Source organism: Amblyomma americanum, chromosome 5, assembly GCF_052857255.1.
Source record: "Amblyomma americanum isolate KBUSLIRL-KWMA chromosome 5, ASM5285725v1, whole genome shotgun sequence".
NCBI lineage: Eukaryota > Metazoa > Arthropoda > Arachnida > Ixodida > Ixodidae > Amblyomma > Amblyomma americanum.
This window is the reverse complement of record NC_135501.1, coordinates 58,300,894-58,327,537: the sequence shown is the minus strand read 5'-3', so window position 1 is coordinate 58,327,537 and position 26,644 is coordinate 58,300,894. Positions and strand designations below refer to the sequence as shown.

Below are 26,644 nucleotides of genomic sequence, written 5' to 3'. Positions count from 1 at the left end.
ACAGTCGGGGTCAAAACCTCTGGACCACGTGTTCCTCAAGTGATGCTCATAGCTCTGCTATTAGCCAGCGGCTGGAGACCGCACTTCTGGAGGTGCATGAGAAATATTTGTTCTTCCATCTCCACCAGTGCGGTCTCCTGCAGCCATCGACTAATAGTAGAGCTATCGGCTTCGTTTGAGGAATGCGTGGTTCAGAGACTTTTGACGCCGACTGTACTTCTACAAGTGCCCACACTTTAACCTTTGCTCTATAAGTAAGCTAATGTACAGTGTTTCTCTGTGTTTGATCAGTTGTTTTAAGCTCATTATCATCATCATCGGCCAGACTACGCCCACTGCAGGGCAAAGCCCTCTCCCGTGTCTCTCCAATTAACTCTGGGCTCAAACAGCTGCGCCCACTGTGTGCCCGCAAACCACTCAATCTCATCCGCCTACCTAACTTTCTGCCGCCTCCTGCTACGTTTGTCTTCTCTTGGTACCCACACTCTGACCTAAGGACCGTCGGTTATCTTGCCTTCGTATTACACGCCCTGCCCAAGCCCCTTTCTTCCTCTTGATTTCTACTAGGATGTCATTAACCTGCGTTAGTTCTCTCGCGCACTTTACCCGCTTCCGGTCTTTTAACGTTATGCCTATCTTTTTTTTTCCACGGCTCACTGCGTTGTTCTTAACTTAATCTGAACCCTTTTCGTTACCCTCCACGTTTCTTCCCCTTAGGTGAGTTCTGGTAAGTTACAGCTGTTGTATATTTTTATCTTCAGGGATACTGGTACACTGCCATTCATGATCTGAGATAGCCTGCCATATGAGCTCCATCCCATTCTTATTGCTCTAATTATTTGCATCTCATGACCTGGATCAGCGGTCACCACGTGCCCTAAGTAGACATATTCTTTTACCTCTTCTAGCACCTCGCTACCAATTGTGAACTGCTGCTTCCTTGATAGACCGTTGAACATTACTTTGGTCTTGTGCATGTTAATTTTTAGACACACCGCTCTGCTCTTCCTTTCTAACTCATTGATCATGCTTTGCAATTATCCTCTTTAGTGACTCATTTACACTCATTACATTTGTCTGTCTTCGTTTCTCTGGCTCAGTTTGCCCTTGTACATTCCTGTTATTATATTTCCTCGTCTCCTCGTGCCCCTGTGCCTCTCCGAAGGCAGCGGACCATCTTTAATTTACTTTCCTGTTTTCAAATGAACCTCATGTTACTTATATTTTGGTCAAAATGGCTGACCTCGTAAATTTACATTTTGTAAAGCAAACTGCGAGGGTGTTATGAGATTATCCTTGCGGATTAGTCGTCATGTCATGGATTAATAATTTCTAAACATAATTCGAGAACACTTGATCAATGTATATTTGTGTAGCACTTATCATACGAATTACATTCAAGCTTTCTTGCGTTAACCACGGCTTTCGATCTTTTGGTGCTTCGGTGATTTTTTTTATATGAAAAGCGTTCATGATCGCAATTTTCATCACTTGTACTGGATATAGCATCCCGGTTCTTTTGTGCTGGTCTATCCAGAAAAACTGTTGCTAGGTTGTTAATAAAGCTTCCCGGAAGCTTGCGTAAAAGCTATATTTAGTTTTATGTGTTAAATGATTATAAAGGAAGTGTACATGCATTTGTACGCTGATATTACTTTGGACTTCATTTGCAATTCTTCCCTAATAGATGTGATGAATATTTCTGGGAACAATGTCTTGGAATTTTGAACAATTTAACCAATATTTACAGGATTATAGAGCCTACAAGTGCGTATAAATATTTTGGAGCTAACTTTTCTTCTGTCTTCTCATAAAGTGACCATATTAACCTTACTCTCGCTTCGGCTAACTTGGCGCTGTAAAGCGAAAGGTTAAACAAGACCGTTCAGATTCAAAGAAACTCGCCTACATAACATTAACTACCGTCCGAAAGTACAGTACGCATCGGCCATTTGTAATCCGGACTGCGCCTACATTATTAACAAAGTTGAATCAGTACAAACGGTGGCACTGGTTTTCATTTTGTCGTGTCAATAAAGTTTCACCGGTTTTACAGCATTATAAGAGAGGAAGAAAACGTATATGCACTGCTCTTAGAGTGTTTGGGAGTCTTCATGAGTGGAACGCCTAGATCCGGACTCCTGCGGCGGCTGCGGAAATTGGACCCGTTCGACCAGTGAAAGCCTATCTCCGGGTTCCCAGCTGGACAGCGCTGCCTGTGGCTAGTGTGGCTGTCTCTCCTCACCATGCTCATGAGGTCCTGTATCAAGTGGGGTGTATCATATTTAGAATAAAGAAGCACGGATATGCATTTGTTTGGAGCAGTCTGCAACTTACAGTCTGCTCTTTAGTGAGCTGGCTATGAGTGGGGGATAGACCCTCTTTAGACCGCTGAGGTGCTCCAGTATGTCGCCATACGTCTGGGTAACTAACTGCCTCGAGTACTAACGCGTCTGCCGTCACTCGGCTAATATGTCCCTGACTGATGGCGCCTGCTGCGTGGTTCCCGGCAAGGCCGGCGTGCCCCGGTCCCCACATATATGATGGAATGTTTTTCTTTATTTGAGGCACCTTGACATAGAGCGTGGGGAACTTTCTTGCCACTTCTTTCCTTCAGTAAATTCCGACAAGAAGACTGTTCGTCCTAGACGATTCTCAGGGACTCGCCTCTTATGTTGCCTTCGCCTACGGTGACAGCAATCGCAATCTCCTCCGCCTCAGTAGAGGTACACTTATTACGTCGCCGCTAGATTTCATGTCTCGCATTAGTGCTGAATTTTTTTTTGTAGATGTAATGAATCACCAACTAGCCCCGCAACGTATCTTATTCAATGATGTTCATGTCTAGAATTTACATACGCAGACATGAATTAAAATACATAATGAGGCATCGCTCTTTCGTTCGAGATCTGTCTACAAAGAGATAAACAGATATGGACGCTACGAGAACAACATAGCTCTCAGCTACATTAATTCCAACTGTATTATTTCCAGCTGACATAGGTCTCAAAGCCCCACTGATGGCAGTACCTGCCATCGCAGGGCAAAGACACACACACACACACACACACACACACACACACACACACACACACACACACACACACACACACACACACACACACACACACACACACACACACACACACACACACACACACACACACACACACACACACACATATATATATATATATATATATATATATATATATATATATATATATATATATATATATATATATATATATATATATATATATATATATATATATATATGCGTCACACGGGAAGAACAGAGGTTCGACGGCGAGTGTAGCTAATTTTCAACGGAGCAGCGACTGTGCGCGGTCGTTCTGTGTTCAGAGCTCCCGCGGTCGCCCGAGGACATTTCCGTGCAGTCGTGCGTGGTTGGTCTAGTCATGGCTTGCGAGCCGTAAATGCGCTATGCGCGTCCACAACCGGGACGCAGCTGCGAACCGCATATCTTGCATTTTTTTCTGTAGCTTGGGAATGTAAAAAGAAAATACATCTCTCTTAAACAAATACTACACCGTCTTGTAAAACTCCTATTGGAAGCCGCTGTCATCTGCGATCGGACCAACAAAGAAGGCCACTGAACATCAAAGGAACATTACTGCGGCCACGGTTACGGCGTCAGCAGCCTGCCGTGACATACCTATTTATAGGACTCATATGAGTCCTATAAATAGGCCTGTCGTTTCATAATACCGTCATTTCGTTGCGTGCGGCTGCAAGGTTCGAGACGAAGAGCGCACAGCCCGCGAAGTGTTCCTCCGCTGAAAAATTTCAGTGTGAACTGCTCTGCTGGCATCACACTGCGACCGTAGTGCATACAGTCTATGAAAAGAAGGAGTGCTGGGAACACCTTTCTATGGCGTATATGCTTGTCCCATATACCTTTCCTTTTTCTAGAGTCGCCGCTCTCCTTCCAAGAGTACGCTCTCTGCAGGAGCAGGTATATTCCTTTAGGAAAAAGAAAAACTGCGCCGGAGCGAGAAATCGAGCCGAGGAACTTTGGTTGCGAGACGGGTGCGCTACCACTGCACTGTAACTGGGACGAGAGTTAATGGTTTTGAACACGTTCAAATGTTTTCACGATAAGTTCCGTGGCGCTTCTTCCGTATCTTTCGTGCACTTCTGACGATTAACTTCACAGGTCGCTGCCGCATTAGTTGTCACAGCTCAGTAAATTGTGAAACAGTCCCGACAGCAGCTGCGCGCCGCAGATAATCTTTGCTCGGAAGCAATATCATGGTGCACGGTATGTTGAAGCCTCGCTCTTCGTGAACAAAGTAACTGCTCTGCTGTTGCATAAATCTGCATTAAAAACGATGTGAAGCTTCACTTGAGCGCTGGTCGAACATTCGCACCGTATCAGCACTGCTAAATAAAGTGTTGCTTCGCGGAAAATCGAGAAGGTTTACGGGATCTGACAGAACTGTTTTCCTTGAACTGAAGGATCGCTTTTTTCTGCCAAGCGCTTGTCCACGGAAGGTCGCTGTTTTTTGAAACAGGTGTACCAAAATAAAAATGGCGGCTCCGCGGAGCGCGTAAAATACTTGGCGATTGCGCTATGTTTCGGATAAATGGCGACAGTTACAAGACAGTCACTTCTCATACGCATGTATGTAAAAGCATGCTTTCGCTGAATGGTACTTATTCAGAACCTGTGCTCAGGCATAACTCTCCTTCTCTGCAGCTCAAAAGGAGAGCTATTCATTTACGTTGAGCGGACTCAAGGGCGGGCGTAGTTTACATGAGATACGTGTCGTATACGTGACTAATATAGCTCCGCTACATTACAGAAGCGAAAAAAAATTAACATCGCCCAACTCGTTCTGACCGTAGAGGGAGTGCAGTGGCATTTGTACCTTTTGCCAAAGGCGGCGCTTCACTCCTTAGGCAATTTGGAGGAGTAGAATGCTGCTATAGAGAGTACAGTGGCCAGTATACTCTACCACAGAGAGTACCAGATGTTACAGTGCACAGTCACTTTAGCATGCCATTTTCTGTGGGCGCCTACGGTGGAGCCAGAAAGGTGTCATATACACGACGGTGTGAGAGGTGTCAGATGCAATTTTCAGGTGATTGCTTCGTACTTTGTACGAAATAGTATGTTCCATTTTTTGTTGAGTTCCTTGCACTTGCATGAGGTCTGAATGCTTGTGTGTTGTGTCGACTGTACTGGGCGAATTAAAGAACGGAAATTTTGCACTTATAGTGACACAATACAACGATCATCGTGTACTAGCCTGCATTTTAATATGGAAAATATGAAGCACAGGACTAGAGTTTTGTGTAATTTAGGTGATTCGAAGTGCACGTACGCCTACCCTCTCTCAAAATGATCTGGAACGCCCTGAAGAAATCTCCGTCTCTCCCAAACACGAAGTGAACGCCGCCGTGAAAATTTACGCCACACACTTGCAACCGACCACTAGAAAGTGCTACTAGAAAGGCTTCCGTATAGAGTAACGTTTGTAGATATTTTGTTATGGTACCGCCCTTTTTTACTTCTTTATAACGGTAGATCAGTGAAGCCTGGGTTGCATGAAAAATGTGGTGGCGTGTCCGCTTTGAAGAATCCCGATGCTAAGATTGTAATACTGTTTTTGCATTGGGCACGGAGCATTCTTTAATGAGCCCAGTTTCTTAAATGAAATCTTGGTGGGTAACCTCTTTGATCTCTTGCTGTGAACTCGTTGCACGACTACAAGCTCGCTACTTTTAGTTTGCTCATTTTCCCCGACCTTCTCTCACCTTTTCATTTTGTGAGCGCTTGATTGCACGTTCATTTGGTCTGCGTAGCCATTGGTCGCACTAATGAAAACGTCCATTCTCTGTACGTTTCTAAGGTCAATCCCATCTTCACTGGCAAAGTGCAGCGTTGTTTAGTGCACTCTTGAGCCACTTATGCGCACTAAATATCTTGCTTGCCATACTCTGCAACTGTGGATTTTAAAACTTGTTTCTTGGACTAAGTCCGCAACCTCTCGTTGAATCACTATTCTGAAGCTAATTTGTATTCGTGTTTTTCGAATAATAATTTATGATTTCGAATAAAAATTGCGCAACTGCTTCTTTTTATACCAGAAAAACTCGATGGTCTTTGGTGCTGTAAAACAGCTCCCCGAACTGAGAGTCAGAGAGTCTGAACAGGGAGCCTGGAACTGTTTCCTTCGAGGATTGAGGCAAACAGCGGGACATGCTACACCTTGAGTTGCTGCGCGGCACTCAAAGCGAGGAAAAAAGAGGAAGACACAACAAGCGCTGACTACTTAAAAATTGCGTCCGCCCTCAGCACTCATGTCTTCCTACTTCATAATTGTCTACTAAGTCGAGCTGAACGCCGAGATGTTCAAGCACTTTTTACCGCAAAAGAAATCGTAACGTATCACGTGCGGGATTTTGCTTTTCATTATGACTAGATACCTAGTTGCTTACTAAATTCGAAGATGGCGCTGGCTCCGCACCAAAAGCAGCCATGTTACTGAACGTATGGGCTTCTGACAGAAGCTACGCTACCCCACTGAATCTGCCTTTGCACAAGAGCGAATAGTCATGCGAGAATTTTTAAAGCTCGTGAGTAATGTTTTAAGCTCAAACATAGCAACGTGATAAAGTCCCTCATAATAATATAACTTAAACGGATATTTAAACAGTCAGTATAAACTTTTCAATAAAATTTTTGCGTTGAAGTTAGTGTATAAAAAGTTCGCTTTTTGTATTTGTTACCATATGACAGACATTTAATAAACATGCTTGCCTGGTCGTGACGAGTGCCTACCATTCGTCACTAGTCGAGTCGTATAGAGCACGTTACCATTTCTTAAAACTTTTGCAGAGGCTCGCTGAAACGTCCTGCAGACAAGGGGTCCGTTTGTAACTGTCGGATAAACGCTGGCTTGCCCATTTTAAAGAGCGTTAGATCTTACTACTCGCATTCTGAGATTTCAAGATGGCGGCCGGTCATCCGATCAAATGCGGCAGCATCGTGCAAAGTGAGAGTCCCCATCACGTGACCAAGCGCGCGCACTCGTCGGACCGGCACGGCGGGCGGTTTATCCCTTACGCTGGCGTTCCGCTTTGAACGGTTGCAAAGACTGGCGCCACTTGCGGTCGTCATTGGTGACAAAATCATGACCCACCCGTTTGGCGGAGAGGGTTCAAAGTGATGGCACAGGAATCGGCAAGATTCGCCGCGCGAAGTTGTTTGTCGAGCTGAAGCCCGGTGTTTTTTAGGGATTCGTACCGATGACCTTTGGTCCTCGAAACCGTAATGGGACAGGAACCCTCGCAGGCCGCGGCGGGCGATCCTGTGTCGCCGAGGGATGCGTGCAGTACCAAACGAATCGTCGTTTTGTGATGTACACGTTGGTATCAAAATTCGTCGAAAGCATAACTAAAAACAACTAACCTAACGCACTTCATTTGATTTCGCATTCACGAATCATTCGTTCACAATATTGTTTGTGTTTTGTGGAAAACACCCGCTTCTTGCTCAAAGGGTCATATTCTGAATATATTAACCAGCAGCTAGATGGTGAGCGTCCAAAGCGATGTCTTTAGCATAGGCGCTAAGACGAGCAGGAGCAATATATTACATACACCGTTTGTACTAAAAGAAGTAGTATCCTAATGCGGGCTTGCCGTATCAGGTGCCGGGCAGTGCATTTATGTACAGTCGGGGACAAAAGTTTCTGGACCACGTGTTCCTCAAACGAAGCCGCTAGTTCTGCTATTAGCCACTGGCTGGAAACCACACTTTTTGAGGTGAAAGTCAATTTTTTGGTGTTTTTTCTCTACAAGAGTGGTCTCGAGCCGCAAGCTAATAGCAAAGCTATCGGCTTCGTTTGAGGAACACGTGGTCCAGAGACTTTTGTCCCCGGCTGTACATGCTGCGCCGCACTCTGTGATCAGAAGAGCGGAAGTCCCGACATCCAAGCATACAAAGTCTTCGTTTCTGGTAGATTTCGAAACACGTAGGGGAACGAGACGCAATGCACGGGGAAACATTGCCTCCTTTAAGTGCAGCTTTTGTGCCACTAATTAGAGATGTTTGACTCATTCTAAAATGAGATGCTTAGTATGTCAAAACATTCAACCCTTGTTTTGTTGGAAATTAGGCTTTTATGCTTTCTTTACATCTTGTTCATAGACCTCACTCATTTCCTGGCTCGCGTTTTGAAACGTTAACCTCCACAGAGTGCTGTGTTTATTTAAGCCGCCGGCTGTAATTTTTTTTTATTTATTGAAGACAATAGTACATCATTATATTTGGGGACGGGACTAAAGGCAAGAAATTGCCTGACGCGGTCACGTTACCCTGTGGCAAGCAGCAGTTGACACTCATGTACAGATAAACAAAAAAAGGGCACTGTTTAGGAACGGATGAGAAAGAAAATAAAACATGTTTTACAGAGCACTCTAGACGGAAAAGAAAACGTAAACCTGCTTTTTGTTTTCACGCCTCGAAAGTCTCTAAAGGAGCAGAATACGAACAAGAAGGATTATACAGTTCTATCAGCAACGCATGGATGAAAAAAAAATTCCAACATACACAACACATAACCATAAAACACCCAATATACATAAACATGACGGAAACTGTCGACTTGAAAAAATTTTTTAAAAAAGGCTTAAGAGCGCTACTCCTCCTTCAAAAACACATTCTTCAGTATTTTCTTAACTTGGTTTAGATAACGAGCATTTGTTAATACATCTTTAATCATTGGATTGTGGTTTATCTGATCTGGTATCTGATAGCTTAATATTTGGTGCCCGTAGTTCGTTCGCGTTCAGGACTTGATAATAATATTCTTCCTTAAGTCGTATGAACTCCTTTTTTCGTGATATTTTTAATCAAAAGTATTTTCATCGGACCAGTATTCATGATAAATTTCAAGCGTTAATTTGTATTTGTAGAGCCTACGTATTTCAAGAATCCCGTATGGTTTGATGTAAGGCGCACAACTATCCGTTGGCTGAAACTTATGGATAGCTCGTATTGCTCTTTATTGAATTGATTGTAGGGAATTTAAATTTGTTTTAATTGGCGTTTGCCAAACGAGTGAGCAATAGCAAAGCCGTGAGTGCATAAGAGAATAGTATATCTGTCGTTCGGTACTAACTGGAAGATAACATCTTGCTCTGAGATTCCTAGAGCGCGAGGGAGCAATTTTAAGTGCGTCAATATGCGCATTCCACAAGAGATTTTGCTGGAAAGGAATACCTAGGAATCTGGTAGTCGAAGACTGATTTATGTCCGTATAGTTTTAAATTTTAAAGATGGAAATATATGAATTGTAGTGCCTTTAGAGCGGAATAGCATATATTTGGTCTTGTTTATGTTCAGTGTAAGGCGGTTACATCCCAGCCATGATGTTAGGCTGAACATACAATTGTTCGCCTCCATAAATAATGCCTCTAAATCAATTCCAGAGAAGAACACATTCGTGTCGTCAGCATATATCACTATATTTGTAGCGCCCGGTATATTGCCAATATCATTGTTATACAGAAGGAATCACACTGGCTCTAGGACGGACCCCGGTGATACTCAGTATTACAAACTGTTTCTATGGAGCGTGCACCATTTATCACAGTATACTGCGCGCGGGATGTTAAATAACTCCTAAGAATGGTCAAAACTGTACCCCTGATATAATATTACGGAAGTTTTTTTTAGGAGTATATCATGCTGGGGGCTATCGAACGCTTTATAACTTTGTTTTCGATACTGTGCAGAATTTCCTCTTTTATTCACAGCAGTGCTGCTTCAGGTGACTTAATTTTCTGAAAGCCAAATTGCTGCCTTATTATAATATTTCGCGAGGTGAGAAATCCAACGAGCTTTTTGTTTTTAATGTATTCGGCTATTTTGGCGAATACAGAAAGCACGAAGAGTGGCCTATAATTGTTCAGGTTGTCAAATCAGCCTCCCTTATGTATAGCTGTCACGCGAGCAAGTTTCATTTTGGATGGGAAAACTCCTGTTGAGATTATTAGATTACAAATGTGTGCAATAGGGGTGCTCACTGTTTGACTCACTGCCTTCAGTGGTTTCGGTTTGATGTCATCACTTCCAGATGCGCATCTGTTTTTAGAGACATGATTACATTCATTAGTAAAAACCTGTAGCTTTCAAGCTTATGCAGTACTTTTTACCATTGAAAATACCTAGCGATCACTCTTTGCAGTGATGTTGCTACTGTCTGGAATCGTTGAACAAAAATTTTCTCGAAGATTTGGTGGTCGTGGCAGACTTTTATATTTCTAAGTATCAGGTGTGCTCACTGGGGACGGACAAAAACCTTCTCCAAGAAACAAAGAATTCATGAACTGAACCTGAAAGGGACCGAATTGTATTGCTATAATTTATAAGAGTAAATTGAGCGAAAGATTTAGTTAATGGTGATTGCAACATTTATTTTCTTTCCCACATTTTTTTCCAGGAGCAAAAACTTTCAAGGTAACAGAAACACCCTCGAGGCAAGAAAACACCAGGACCACCACTTTCGAGAGATCCGAAACTTCAACATCAGTACACGCAATACTGTATCGATCAGAGCCTCCATTCTGGAGACACAGGTAGAAGTAAGAACTGCAAAAAAATGACGTTTGCGCTTCGGTACGAAGAGAACATCAGGCCTAATGGCAGCAAGACTCGTAAAAACGTTGTGTGAAACGAAGGTGCTGATGTGAGCCTCCGAAAATTAGGTGGCAAAGCATATCAGGACGACAGGCGTTGGAGATAAGGCATCGCACCAAGTTTGGCCATGCACAAGTGGGTGTACGTTTTTCTGTCTCACGTTTTCATGGCTTTGAGCGCCCTCACTAGTCTGGCAGTTTTGCCTGCTTTGCTCGCCAGCCACAAGTTTCAGGAGGCCTTCTTCGCCACCATCTACACGCTGGGGCAGAGAGTGTGGGACCGTAGCTTCAAGGCAGTGCGACAAACCCTTCTCTCCCGACTTGACGCTCTGGTGTCGCACAACTCGGCGCTCAGGTCGCGTGGTGCCGTGCGCGTGTTGGAAGTGGGCGCTGCATACGGAGCCAACCTGGAGTTCGTGAAACGTCCCGTCGAATACTGGAAGCTGGAGCCAAACACGAAGTTCGATGCGGCCTTCCAGAAGAACCTGGCGGCGAACCCTAAGGTTGGTTTGTTTCTTGTACTTTTCACATGACATAAGGATTGCCATGAAGCAGAGGCAAAAGGCAATAACAAAGCCCGCCGGACTAGGCCTCCGGTGGCAGCAAAAGCTTACAGCAGAACCAGGACCGCAGTGCACATTTAAAACCAGCTATAAACCAAGTGCAGTTGCGATTCATAAAATATATAGCCTATTTTTTATACATTGAACTATAGACATACTTTTTATGGTTAATTGTGGTCCATCAAAATAAAAAAAAACATTGCACGTGAAGTGAAAGTTCACATAAGTGGAATAACCCTTTACTGGAGAAAAAAAGATCAGCAATGAGTTATAAATGTACAGTTCATCTAATTATGCAATTATGCAAGTACCTGTATACTCAGCAATGATTACCGATATGAGTTTGAAGATAACAAAAGAAAACGCACTTGGATTTCACTGATTGGTAGAAATTAAAAAAACACAATCAACTAATTTACTTTTCACTCACCTTCTTCTAAATGGACCATAAGTTACCAATAGAAGGTGGCTCGCGATACATACATAACCATTAAAGCTTATCAAATATGCAGGCAAAAAGAACTGACAATCCTTTAGTGATAACATAGCCGGGACATCGTCTGCCTAAAAGCAATAACCGTGCACTTTTTCTTATTGCAAATATTAGTTCCTGGAGAAATTGAAAATTGTTCATAAATTTTAGCTTAGCAGTGGCCCTCAGATCGACCAATGCACTTTGTCGTTTGTAGCGGTTATCTCTAATTTGCTCTCGCATAAAATCGTTAAAGGCACAGAAGCAAGGAACGGTCTAAAAGCAGCCACTGAGGTTCCTTCCTTCTCGCATAGGGTTCGAAGTGTATGTCTCTTGATATTAGCGCCGCTTGGATTTTCGCTTGATGCAGCTGGTAACAATTTTTTTGTTACACTGTTAGGAGGTCTTGACGGATAGGGGCCTTATACTGCAAAAATACATTTGCTAAGCCTGTTACACTAATTTTTGTGACAATGTCGTTATGGTCCGTACTATCGGAGCTGGACAGAGCTGCCTCCCATTCCTCCTGCGTTTGATTTTTGATGTCTACGCGTCTTTTCTCATGCAATATATGTCTGCCTTTTCCCCGAAGAACTTACATTTCGAGTCGAACGGCTCCCGGTCTATGGCGTATAGCCTATATGGAGTATTAAAGGTGCTTGTCTTGTGAGATCTCTTCTACTTTATGTCCGGCGGGAGTACTACCCTGCGTGACAGCCTGATGCAATGAAGCATTTGAAGTTTAGCAATGGGGTAACGGGTTCCACATGGTTCCTGTAGCGTGCTCGGAGGAAAATGCTCTGGCTGAGGCGGGTGCACTCTTGTTCCCTGTGATGCCCTGGTGGCTTGGTGCCATAATTAATATTTTTGTCCTAGTTTCTGGCCTCTATAAAGGCTCTTAATTAGCATACTTACCGCGAGAGACGTTATCCTAATTTAGTTATTACACGTGGTATGCGAATCTGTTAGCATGTACTGTGATGCAGAGTGCGTGTACGCTTGACGTTTTCGCCGCTCCTTCCGTTGCTGTCACATCATACGTACGTTAACCATTATAAGACCTTATTCTGGTACACTAAGGCGACCGCTGCTAACCCCACGCAGGTTCCGTATCATAGACTTAAAATACTCCTTCAACCGCTGCATAGTGCTTCTCTATGGTTTTAGGTCTAGTTTGTCTTCTGTCCTGGTGAAACACGGGATGCATGTTTTTTGGCAGCAGTTTTAAACTGTCCCCGCCACGGGGCTGGCATGTTTTCTCTGGCGTCGAGTTGGTGGGGGCACATGAAGTGCAGCTCTTCAAGCACTTTTCGTCTCGTCCTGGTGATGGACAAGCTGCAGATTTGCTTCTTGAGGTGTAGGTGGCGTGGACTGTAGGCTCCAGTGCTACCGGCTCTGAGAACGCTGCCAGTGCGTTTCTTTCGAAGCCTGAGTAGCTGATCTGCCCGTTGCATTTCAATAAGTTCTTCCATGGTGTTCTGAACACCTACATGTAGAATTTGCGTAGAGCCGTGTGGACGGAGTCCAAATGCCATCTTGTCTTCCACGCGTACCAAGCTCTATGTGATTAAATTTTTGAAGCAGAGCGCGGCGTAAGATGTGGCTAATGATCGGCGCCTGGACAATTCGTATTGTATTTTTTTCTTTGAGACCCACTGTGGTGGTTGGCGACACGTCTAAGCATATACGTGATTTCAGTGGTTTGCTTCTGGACGAGTTTCGCCGTATGGGATGAGCGGCCTTTTGGCTGTTGGCGGAGGCCCAAGCCTATTATCCTCTCAATCTGCGGTATTGTCGACCCTTCCAGGTGTAGGCAGAGTTTAGGCGGCCATTACATTTTATGATATCTTCTCTTTTTTTAAAATGGCCAGCTGTGATCTCTCGGCCGTTCCACGTGCTTGAACCACATCGATCGCTACTTGAAGCGTACCCGGCACATTCTCGTCCGCAATATGATGCAATATATAAATGCCTCGGCAATTTGAAATGCCCATCAAACTTACCTTACCAATCAGTTTGAAGCCATTCAACATCTTGCGGCCCATTTCACCACATCGCAATACAACAGACGCCACATTATAACTAATAGGAAGACATCTCTCAGCCTTCAGCCCTTGTGACTTCAGTGCAAAATTTCACGACTTTGTTTCTTTATTAAATTGTATTATAAATTTACATACATAAGGAACTCTGTCTTGCATCCGCCCCTTAGCACTTAAAGGGAAGCTGAAGCACTTTTCGAAAAAAATGAGTTCTCTACATCATTTTATAGCTTTTAGTCCGCTGAAAAAGAATATATCCTTCAAAAAGAGCAGAAATAAACGCAAAAAGTTGTTTTTTAGAAGAAAACGCGCCCCATCGCCTTAGGGCGCCTAGCAAACGCCGCTCTTGCGCGCGATTGGTCGGGACCGTCGTGACGTCATCCACGGGGATCTCCGGCCAGCACCGATGGCGTTGCTGCGTAGCGCGTTGCTTCAGCTGGCTTTTACGGACTACGTTTTAGATATTATGGATAATTCAAGCAGTATTGAACAGTTTGGACTTTCGCCATGCATGTTCGACCCATCAGCAGCTTCAGAAAACGGCGGAACCAACGACGCCGCATAGTGCGCCGGCAGCGAAAGTCAAGTCGCGACATCTTCACGTGTTGGAAATCTCGACTGGATGGATGGGTGCATGACAGCTTATATTTCCACCGGAAATGGAGACCCTTTACTTCTCACCGCCCCCGGCACGCAGGCCGGGAGGGCGGGGGCCCGAGCGTCCGTGACTAAAGGTTAACAAAGAGATTTCATCTCTTCGCGGCATCAGCCGCCAGGCGGATTGGCTTGTTCCTGCCGAGCGGGTTCTTTGCTGCGCAGCAGGGCTTCCCAGTTTTCTCTGCTATCAATATCTTCGTCCACTCAGGGGTAGTCGGCGCATTCCCATATTCTCTGTTTCCGAGTAACCGTGGAACCGACGCACTGTCGGAATCTGGACGAGCGCGCGCTATAACCTATTCCGAAATCGTTGTGAACTACAGACTACATAAGAGAAAACTGGTGCCACCGCCTGATAAGAATCTAATAGAGAAGCGACATGACGGCGCCTGCAAGCCGGAAATTTCGTTAACCCAGTATGGTGCTTACACGTCCTACCAGGGTAACACGAAAACCAAATCTCGAGTGATACGTATGTTTTCCATAGGTGCATGTGCGTGCATATCTTTTTTGTACGTGCAAGTGGCAATAAAAAAAAGTAAATTGCGCTGAAACGTTGTCGTGTACCGCTGCTGCATAAAACCCTGGCCACTGTGACGATTCGTGCACATGCACCGGTGCCACGGCGAGCCGGTCAGTGACTTTTCCTGGAGACGGTTGGCCGCGCCGTCCTGGGGTCGGGTCGCAGCGGAGAGACATGACCATATTTGGTTGTGGCGGAGAAATATGACCATATATGGTAACCGTCGACGGCCCTGTCGAACGACGCTTGAGTGTCCCCGTCATTATGCACCCCTCGCGAGCCACGGGGGAGTGGACAAAGGCGCGGCCACGGCTGAAGAAAGAAGCAAAGGCTTTAAAAGCGGAAGCCGACGGGAGGAAGGGGGAGAACGATCGGGGCGAGTGGACGTGAGGGCCGGAGACGGAGCGAGGCAGAAGACTGGGGCTGCGCATTGACCTGAGCCCGGGGTCTAGCCGTCACTAACGTTCGACCTTCGCCAACGCGCCTCCACGCCTGGCAGCTCATCCAACGACCAGCCGAGAACGAGGGCAGCACAGCCACGAGGAACTCGCAGCCCGGCCGCTGCAGACAACCAGCCATTCATCGAGCCCGTGCCACACCACACTGACTCAGCCCCGGCGACGACGAGCCCAGCTTCTGTCCCGTAAGCGGCATCGAGCCAGATGCTTTAATTAAATCACTTCAAAATCATTTTTTAGTCTGTGCATCAATCTCCTCATGCCCAGTGTGGACCCAGGGCCATTTTAAGAAACTGGTTCATCACATTGGTGTCAGAAGTGGGGTCCACACTTAAATCATTGGGCAAAAGCTGGACTGCACCACCGGCGAGAGGAGCTTGAGGCACTGACTATATTTGGTCTAATATGGAAGAAGCCCACTCGAGTGCACAGCCCTTTGGGGCAAGCGTACTTGCATTAGCAAACATGGTGGAGAGATTCACTGGCGACGGTCAGGGGCCGTCTATTGTTGAATTTTTTGACATGTTGGAGCAGGTGTGCAAAATGGGCGGGTTAACGGATGCACAACAGCTGGGAATGGCGAAATGTCGCATGTCAGGGGCAGCACATGATTTTGCCTGGAGAGATGAGGGAGTCAGGAAGGCGGGCACGTTGGCTGAATTTAAAAAGCTAGCGTTTAAATATTTTGACAGGGAACCTTCTAGCGTAAAGCTCAGGCGGTTCCTCGACGCTCGGCAGAAGCCGGGGGAAGACGCACGCGCGTTTGCCTCCCGCCTTCGCTTCCTTGGGAACGAAACCCTAGCGCGAGAACCGGGGCCTGATAGTTCAAAGCAAAAGCACGCCAGAGAGCTGCTTCTGGAGCAGATGACGTCCCAGTTCATCACTGGCTTGAGGGATCCGGTGCGCAGGTTTGTTCTGTCTAAGGCGCCGTCTACTTTTGAAGGAGCGGTAGAGGCAGCTGTAGACGAGGAGCGTAATGAGTTGCTTGTCTCCAGTGAGGAGAAGGTGCGGCTTGTAACAGAGCCAAAAAGTGCAAGCGCCGACGCGATTGTTACTCAGTTGACCGATAGGCTAGACCGGCTGGAGGCGCTCCTCGCGGAAGGCCTACAGTTAAATAACAGGGGCAATTTCCGGAACCGTGAAAGGAGGCAGGTTCGCTGTTATGCTTGCAGAGGGTACGGACACGTTGCCAGATACTGTCCCGAGCTAAACCGCGACTCTGGTACGCCAAATGGGCAGCAGCGCGCGCCGACCAACACGGGGATGGAACAAAAATATATTGTGCCAAAAAACGCGTAGAGTCCCCCGCAGCCGAGCCGGTTGGGGGGGAGAGCAGTAATAGCTGTGCTATTGTAAGCGTTTTTGGAGAATCCTGCCCGATTGCCAAATTCGTGGTAAACGGGGTCACTTGCAATCTGTTGGTTGACACTGGCTCCCGGATAACGCTCCTTAAGCAAAAGTTTTTTGATCTGCTGACAAGGAAGGGAGACAGGCAGGTGCATGAGGCCCGAGAATCTCCGAAAGTAAGACTCGTGGGCATCACAGGAGCTGACCTCGGCACGGGAGGACTGTACCTTTTGCGTTTCACAATCGGGAACGAAAGTTTTGACCATCCCAGCTACATTTGTTCCGATGCTGTGTCGTTGCCGGATGGTATATCGGGCCTCGTAGGTCAGGACCTGTTACGGCAGCATGGCATCGATCTCATATTAAGCCAGAATTGCCTTTCCTGTCGCGGGGCTTTGGTCCCATCAGCAAATCGAGAGGCCGAGTACGTTGCACGAGTGGACTATAGGGAACAGAGCGCGAAACAGGGCTCGCTAACACACGCGGGCGTTAGTGTTAGGACAACGAGAGAAACAGTGGTGCCGCCTCGGTCAGAGATAATCTGTGTGGGAGCGATGTCAGCTCAGATTGATGAGGGACACATAGGAGTCGTTGAACCTATAGAGGGGCTCGCAATAGGACTGAGTGTGGCGGGCTGTTTGGTCACGGTTGACTCAAAGAAAAGGGTTCCCGTCCGCTTATGTAACTACTCGCAACAAGAGCTTCACCTGCCGAAAAACAAAAACATAGCTACATTCTCCACGGCTGAGGTAGATGAGCAGGGTACCCCGATTTGCACTACGGGCCTCGTCAATGAAAGGAAGGGAAAAGAAGGGGACCTGCAGTTTGACCTCTCTCACATCGACTGCAAAGAGCGAGGAAGAGTTGAGGGTCTCCTGCAGCGCTACTCGGATGTGTTCGCTGCATCGAAGCTAGACCTGGGAAAGTGCGGAGTGATTAAACACCGCATTACGACTGGCGACTCGCCACCAGTGTACCAACGGGCCTATAGAATTCCCTACTCACAAAGAGAGGAAATGGATAGGCAGGTCCAAGAGCTAATCGACAAAGGCATTGTTGAGCATTCCAAGTCGCCGTGGGGGGCACCGGCACTTCTAGTTGAGAAACCCGATGGTTCATTTCGACTGGTAATAGACTACCGGCGATTGAATTCCATTACAAGGATAGATCCCTACCCGCTGCCACAGGTGCAGGAAACCCTCGCGCAGCTTGGGTCAGCCAAGTATTTTACAGTTGTCGACCTCGCATCGGGGTTCTGGCAGATCGAAATGGATCCAAACGATGTCGACAAAACCGCATTTAACACCCCGTCTGGCCACTTTCAGTGGAGACGCATGCCGATGGGACTTGTTAACAGCCCTGCAGTCTGGCAGAGAACTGCGGACGTAATCTTGGCCGGTTTGCTGGGAAAGAGGTGCTTCGTCTACATGGACGATATAATAATTTACAGCAGCACATTTGCCGAACACTTGGAGGCCATTGAGGAAGTGCTGGTCAGATTGCGAGCTGCTGGCTTAAAATTGAAACCTTCAAAGTGCCAACTTCTACAGCGGCAGGTCAAATACCTTGGACATATCGTTTCCGCAGACGGCGTAGAACCTGAAGCGGGAAAGTTAAGTAGCGTCCGCGACTTCCCTAGACCAACTGGAGTTCGAGGCGTTCGCGAGTTTCTTGGCTTAGTCGGATACTACCGAAGGCATGTGCGAGATTTCGCCCGAATCGCAAAGCCACTGACTGCACTAACAGCAAAAAACATAGAGTTCGTATGGTCGGAGGAGGCAGAGGTGGCGTTCGAAGAACTAAAGGAAAAATTAATAACCGCTCCCTTGCTACGATATCCAAACTTCAGCCAGCCTTTCATTGTAGCGACTGACGCCTCGAAGTTTGCAGCGGGTGCAGTGCTGTCTCAGAATTTTGACGGCAAGGAGCACCCTATCGCGTTCGCGAGCCGGCAATTCAGTCCAGTCGAGCAGCGGTACAGTGCCACTGAGCGGGAGTGTCTTGCAGTGGTTTGGGCCGTGCGGCACTTTCGGTGCTACCTCTATGGCCACAGATTCAGGCTAGTGACCGACTGCCAACCCCTTAAGTGGCTTCTAAACGTGAAGGATCCGAGCTCGCGCCTCGCGCGCTGGAATCTGCAACTTCAGGAATACGATTTCGAGATAGAACACAAGCCAGGCAAGGTGCACACTAACGCGGACGCATTAAGTCGAGCTAACCTGGTACGCACCGTGAATGAGTTTTGTCCGGCCATAGATACAAACGATCTCCGCACCGAGCAGCGAAAGGACAAATGGCTAGAGAAAACATTTCATGCCATTTCTGGGGGGACCGCCCGGGATCCCGACAATTGTTACTTTGTTGACAACGAAGGAACCCTACGAAAGCGCACCCGGCCTACGCGGTCAGGAAGGAAGGCTAGCCAGGTGTGGGAAAGAGTGGTGGTACCAAAGTCAATGGTGCCGCACGTCTTGAGGGTTTTTCACGATGCCCCATACGCGGGCGATTTTGGAGTAATGAAGACGCAAAGGAGGTTGGAGCGCTACTACTATTGGCAGGGCATGCGTTCAGATGTTAAAGAGTACTGCGCTAACTGCCGTTCTTGCCTGGAAAGAAAAACTCCGAAAAACCGCAGGCCGGCCCCCCTTCAGGAATTCGAGGAAGTCTCGACGCCTTTTGAGAGGGTTGGCATGGATATCCTAGGCCCACTTCCAACTACGACAACAGGAAATAAATATGTACTGGTGTGCGTTGACCACCTAACGAAGTATGCTGAGATAACAGCACTGCCCGACCAAAAAGCAGAAACTGTGGCACGTGCCTTTGTAGAAACAGTGGTTCTGCGGCACGGCGTTCCGCGGCAGTTGTTAACGGATCAAGGGTCAAACTTTGTGTCGAGGTTGATGAAAGATGTGTATAACCTTCTGGGAATTGACAAAAGACAGACCACCCCTTACCACCCGGCTTGTAACGGTGCTGTGGAGAGGCTTAATCAAAGAGCAAGCAAACTGTTATCCCATTATGTTTCGCGAGACCAACAGGATTGGGACCTCTGGATACCGTTTGCTGTTTTTTCTTACAACACGGCGGTGCACGAGAGCTCCGGTGACTCCCCTTTCTACCTCTTGTACGGTCGCGACCCAGACACACCGAATGCGGTGGTTGATGGACAGAGACGGGTGCCATACGGCTCACTAGATGATTATCGAGCCGAACTGACGTCTCGATTGCAAGTGGCCCATGACGTAACAGCCGAAGCATTACGGGAAGCAGCCGACAAAAGAAAAAGGCGGTTCGACACTAGGGCTAGGGCGGTTCCTTTCAGGGTGGGAGACCGCGTATACCTTGAGTGTGTGCAGGTCAAGGCAGGGCTTGCCCGTAAGTTAACGCCCAAATGGAAAGGACCTTACCGCATAGTAGAGCAGCTATCGCCGGTTAATTTTCGGATTCGGGAGATCGCAGGGGCCTCAACCGCTGTGGTCCATGCTAACCGGTTAAAGCAAGCACCAACATGCTCGCCTCTTTCTGAAACGGCTGCCTCAAGGGAACAGGAGGGGGAGGATAACCTTCGCACGGAGCCCGCCATTGTAAATAACCCTGCATTGCAGAAAAGCGGTCAGAGCGGCCGGCACAAAAATTTCAGTCCATGTGATGAACTGGAACACTTCATGCAGTCGCAGCTCGGAGGCGCCCTTCTCGAGGAGGAGGCATTCCAATCTGGCAGACGTATTCCAGCCGCTAGGTACTACCTCCGTAACCGAGTAGTGGACAGGGAGGTACCTCGCTAAGACTACATTTCCTTGTTTTGTACATTACAAGTGCGCTTCGTTTAGTTTCATTTTTTGTTCGTTCTCTTGTTTGAGATGTTGTACATACTGTTAATTATGGTCTTATATTGTGTACATTTCCTTGTTTTGTACATTACAAGTGCGCTTCGTTTAGTTTCATTTTTTGTTCGTTCTCTTGTTTGAGATGTTGTACATACTGTTAATTATGGTCTTATATTGTGCACTCGAGTGGTATCTACGGTGAAGAATTGTTCTGAAACTCCGCTCTGGCTCGGTGCTCGTGGGGAAGAAAGGAGCGACTTGTGCGGGATACTGGCCCGAACAGCGCGGCGTGTGTGTGTGCGCGTGTGTGTGTATGACGAATTCCTAATGTTCAATGAACATTCCTTTTAAGAAGGAGCGGATGTGACGATTCGTGCACATGCACCGGTGCCACGGCGAGCCGGTCAGTGACTTTTCCTGGAGACGGTTGGCCGCGCCGTCCTGGGGTCGGGTCGCAGCGGAGAGACATGACCATATTTGGTTGTGGCGGAGAAATATGACCATATATGGTAACCGTCGACGGCCCTGTCGAACGACGCTTGAGTGTCCCCGTCATTATGCACCCCTCGAGAGCCACGGGGGAGTGGACAAAGGCGCGGCCACGGCTGAAGAAAGAAGCAAAGGCTTTAAAAGCGGAAGCCGACGGGAGGAAGGGGGAGAGCGATCGGGGCGAGTGGACGAGAGGGCCGGAGACGGAGCGAGGCAGAAGACTGGGGCTGCGCATTGACCTGAGCCCGGGGTCTAGCCGTCGCTAACGTTCGACCTTCGCCAACGCGCCTCCACGCCTGGCAGCTCATCCAACGACCAGCCGAGAACGAGGGCAGCACAGCCACGAGGAACTCCCAGCCCGGCCGCTGCAGACAACCAGCCATTCATCGAGCCCGTGCCACACCACACTGACTCAGCCCCGGCGACGACGAGCCCAGCTTCTGTCCCGTAAGCGGCATCGAGCCAGATGCTTTAATTAAATCACTTCAAAATCATTTTTGAGTCTGTGCATCAATCTCCTCATGCCCAGTGTGGACCCAGGGCCATTTTAAGAAACTGGTTCATCACACCACCAACTTCTTGTAACGCCTGTAAACATGATCTCATTCATATCACTGGCAAGCTTATATGAGTCGCACGAGGTAAAGCATTTGTTTGTTCATTTATTTATAGTTAATTGCCTAATTACTCCCGAAGGTCTTTTCGAACTACAAATGAATGCCAAACTGGATGAGTTGGAGTGGGTGCACTGCTGTACTGTAGCGCGAAGAGTCCAGGTGACCGGGAGCAAGGTCCCATCTGCGCTTTCCTTCTGTCGCATGTTCGGGCTACTGTTCAACCATGTAACTTCTGCACTTACTCCGGTGCGTTGTTTTTTTTTTTGGCATGCTGAACACACTTTTGAACAATAATTATGGCTGTGTTTCGGAGCTCTCAGTACTGCTCATCAAAACTAGTGTGCTGCGAGATATATATAGTTGCTGTTGTTGCGTGTCGAGGTAACCAGCAGAATTACTTATGGCAGATATATGCGTACCGCGGCTCGACAACTGTGCCGTTCTGACTCAAGGACAGATTTGCATGAATTCTGGCGCCATTGTCGATCGTCAGCCATGACGTAATGCTCTATCATGAACGCAAATGTTTGCATTGCTCAAGTATACTAGGTTGATATAATCGTTTTTTTTTTGTTCAGTTAGGTGGAGCGGCATGTGCTGCGCGCTGATGAAAGATTAAGAGAATTGCTTGTGCTGCAATGAGCTGCAAGCAATCAGGAAAAAGCCAAAAGGCACACACTGCGTAACGAGCTCAAAAGAGGCCAAGACTGTGTGCCTCAAAGACAGTGCTCGAAGTGGCCTTAGCTCAGCATGGATGTGAACCAGCTGGAAAAGGCAAAGAGTTTACAAACAGTTAAGAAAGTAATATAACGAAAAAAGAAATGTTGATGCACATATTTTGTGCAGACAGTTTCGGCATGCTGCGTACCACCAGATTGTCTGGTTAACGTGGAAGAGGCTGTGGGATAACCACCGACGGATTCTATCAAGCTGTGTGCTGAGCGCTGTTCGAAAGAAGTACCATGCCAAGCTGGTTTGTATACAGGCTTCAAGCATTATAGCGAACGCCCGAACGAGAGGAAGTAAACGGCACTGGCAGAAGATTACGTTGATCTGTGGTTCGCCAAAGCGCGGGCACAGCGAAGCAAGCGCAGCCGGACGGCCGGCCGACTCTCCGTGAATGGCGTCACTTCCGCCAGTTCTCCGGTTTTGCAGTCCCCTCACCCAGTGCTTCCGCAAGCGACGAGGGCGTGCCGGCGGCGGGTTTTTAAGAAGCGATTGCAGCTCTGTTTGCGGATAGAATCGGGAAAAAATTTACACACATGATTTTCAAGGTCCTTTCTTCCCAACCACAGAGTTTCGTGCGATTTGAAAACCGTTTCAGCCTCCCTTTAACGCCGACTTTTTATCTCTGAGTGCACAACGCTGTTAGATGCGGGCCCCTGGTTCGCCTGTGCCGTCTCTCGCCAAGGTCGGTGTCCCCAGGTTCCGGATCGGGAGACTGCGGTTGTGGGGGTGACGAAGAGATGAGAGGATCTTCGAGGGGAAGAAGAGGCTGAAAGGGTTTATTTACGTTTTTACATAATTCGAAAGAGTGAATCGGGAGCTGCTGATCACACGCCAGATCGCTGCTTAAATAGGGTCCGCTGTCCCCAGGTCCCTAGTTGGGGAATTTAGTTCATTAAAAATGCGTCGAATCACTGTGATGTAGATCACGTGTCCAGTCTTTAGGGTCCGCCTTCCAGGACGCCCCCAACAACACACTATTGCCACTACGCGCGCTACTACAGTGACGTCTTTGTTTGTGGCCAGACAAGTAATATTAGTTCTCCAAAGCTAGCCGAAAAAAACTTTTTGTTGTTGTTAAAACGTTAGTTGAGACTTGTACTATGTATTAGCAGCGCTGTTTTGGCGCTTCTGTTCTTTATTTGTTCATGAATTTATTAGATATACAGAAATATTTGCTTAGCCTCGTTCCCATGGCGCCTACTTACATCTAAAAGCGCTACTTTCATAAGTGCTGCTTAAGTGCCGTTTTTGAAACTTCCTTCGCCACTCATACTTTACTCAGAACTTAAGTCACGAACTTAAGTCACACCTTAAGTGTCTTTCTTGAATACGGCGGTAAGACGAGGTTGTTTTCGAAGCACGAGGATTCCGGCGTCGTTGGCTTAGTCAAACACGGCCGCGTTTGCCACGGCTCATTTGCAACCCGCCGCTTGCCGGCTCCCCCGCCGTCCCCTCCGGTAGAAAGACGTCATGTTCCGGGTAGGTCCGGCGTTGAGAACAAACGACAGGTTCACCAAAGCCGTTTTCAGGCAGCAGAAGGCCGTTTCATCCCGTAAACAGGAAGGCGGGGGGGGGGGGGGGGGAGGTCCCCTGTAGACGCCACCACCTGCACTCGTGGCGCTGCAACCACGTCGACGGCCCTTTGAAGCCTCTGTCGATTGATGCTTCTCAGTGGCTTGAATATTCTTGGCATGTTGGCGTCTCCAAACGTAACAACGCCTACACCACACCAGAAATTAATAAATTATTTGTGCTCAGAAACATTGCATTTAACAATACTCCACCTAATTCGACAGTTATTGAAAAAGACCCGCTTAAGTTCAGCCAGTTGGTGAAAGGTGCATTCATAAACTAAAGGTTTTTTTACTTTTGGTCTTTGCAAAACCTTCATGTAGAAATCATGTAATACCTCCTGGCGGGAATTTGAAGTACAAATAAATAAATATAGGATTGCTCCGCGTTTTTAAGTGATCTTCTTTGAGGCGATAGCGTATAGAGCTCGTTCGTTCGAAAAGCCGCCGGCCTAGTCGACACCGCGTGTCGGAAACAATCGGGGGTTCGTAAAAAAAAAGAAAACATGTCATGGCAATTTTATGTTTCTAGTGACTGACGATTTTTTGGTGTGCGCTAGGCGGTGACCAGTTGTGAATTGATTGTAATTAGCTAACTAACTGAAGAAATTAAAAGTAATTGGGAAAGGGAGTTCATCATCAACATCATCATCAGCCAGTCTACGTCCACTGCAGGGCAAAGGCATCTCCCATGTCTCAACAATTAACCGTTTTTTGCCAACTGCGCCCACTGTATGCCCGCAAACTTCTTAATCTCAGCCGCCCACCTAACTTTATGACGCCCCCTGCTACGTTTGCCTTCTCTTGGAATCCACTCCGCTACCCGTGGGACCAGCGGTTATCTTACCTTCGCATTACATTCCTTGGCCAAGCCCATTTCGTCCTCTTGATTTCGACTAAGACGTCATTAACCTGCGTTTGTTCTCTCATACACGCTTCCGCTTTTTCACTTTACACCTATCATTTTTCTTTCCATAGCTCGCTGCGTTGTCCATAACATGAGCTGAACCCTTTTCTTCAGCCTCCACGTTTCTGCCTCGTAGATGACTACTGCTAAGATACCGCTGTTGTATACTTTCCTCTTGACGGATATCGGTGAACTGCCATTCATGATCTCCGAGAACCGGTCATATGCTCTCCAACCTGTTTTGATTCTTCTAGTTATTTCCCTTTCATAATCCGGATCAAAGGTCACGACCTGCCCTGAATAGAGATATTGCTTTTAGCACTTACAGCACCTCGCTACCAATTGTGAACTGCTGTTCTCTTGCTAGACTGCTGACCATTACTTTGGTTTTCTGCATGTTAATTTTTAGATTCACCATTCTGCTCTGCCTGTCTAACTGATTGGTCATGCTTTCCAATTCATCTCCCGAGTCTCAGCAAGGCAATGTCCTCAGTGAATCGCAAATTATTTACGTATTCTTCATTAACTCGTATCCCTAACTGTTCCCATTTCAGGCTTCGGAATACCTACAGTTGAGTTTCCCCCTTCAGGTGGTGATGAGAGGAAACACCTTGTTGATGATGAAATCAGGGTTTCTTTATGACCCGGTGGTTCTAACTCGCAAACATTGACGTTACTCAAAGAAAAGAGAAGGTTAACTATTTATTTACAGCATAAATAAAACAAGAAAAGACAAAGCAAGGAGAAAACTACTTACATGACTAAACCATTGATCACACGAATTGAGCCCTCGTTCAACCCAGCGCGCTTGTTTTTAAACCCTGTCTCCGCCCTTAGCGGGGACAGCCACCAATAAGATTACAAGCGACACACCTCACCCAATCAGTGGTGAGCGAAAGCAAAATAAGGTTTCTGCCAACTAATCACAGATTGGGGAGAGAATCTTGATTAAACATTTGGGAAATAAAAGGTTGCAATCAAATACACAAACAGCACAAACACGACCCCCCTCTCCCACGGCACCCACGACACAGCTGTTACCACTTTCCTAACATTTGTTTTCTCTTTCACGCACGCGACAAACATATGCCGTCGAGACGATAACTAAAGTTGTTTTCAGAACACACCGAAAGAGAAGAAGACAGTCGTTACTTGAATAGTGGGTTTCCGGTCACTCGGCTAATACTCAGCCCTATCTCGTGCATTCCCGAAACCTCGTCAACCCCTTGACAACGAACACATGTCGACAGCTGTATATGGTTAGGCTTCTTAAGACGGGCTATGCCCGTGACGGCGCGGAGTTAACGAGGACGTCCGCCGCAAGCAGGGGAGGCCGGGACAGGAAGGGTCCCTTTGTTGGCGACTTCCGACCCCACTGGAGCGGCCTTCAATGCGAACACAAGGCCAGCGTGTTCGCCGAAAGGTCAGCGAACTCCACACCTACTGCACACATGCGGTTAAAAGCATTGTCGAGATCTTGTCTCCCTGCCTGACGGCCTTCCTTGTTGGAATTAGGGAGTTGAAAGGTGTCAAAATGCTCAGAATGAGAACCGAATGCATGGTGATAGTAATTAAGAAAACTTAGTGTGTAATTCATTATTTAAATATTTGAAACAATTCATAGAAATAAAAATTGGGTTCAAAGTGTCAACTTCTCAGAGTGGAAAAGCAAAGTTTGCTGATGCTAAGTATTGCTGCAGTCATCCTAATCAAATAATCCTGTAAAAAAGATCTAAAATCTATAACGTCCACTCATAAGCGCAGC

General features: G+C 47.0%; 1 protein-coding gene across 2 annotated transcripts in view; it reads left to right on the top strand.

Annotated features, from left to right (window-relative positions):
- Positions 1–26,644, top strand: part of LOC144134723 (thiol S-methyltransferase TMT1B-like) — a 75,855-nt gene that overhangs the window by 38,080 nt on the left and 11,131 nt on the right. For both annotated transcript variants that reach the window (XM_077667568.1, XM_077667569.1), the window contains exon 2: positions 10,479–11,177. In XM_077667568.1, the coding sequence (XP_077523694.1) occupies positions 10,803–11,177 (375 nt within the window). In that variant the 5' untranslated portion in view covers positions 10,479–10,802. The remainder of the gene's footprint in view (positions 1–10,478; positions 11,178–26,644) is intronic.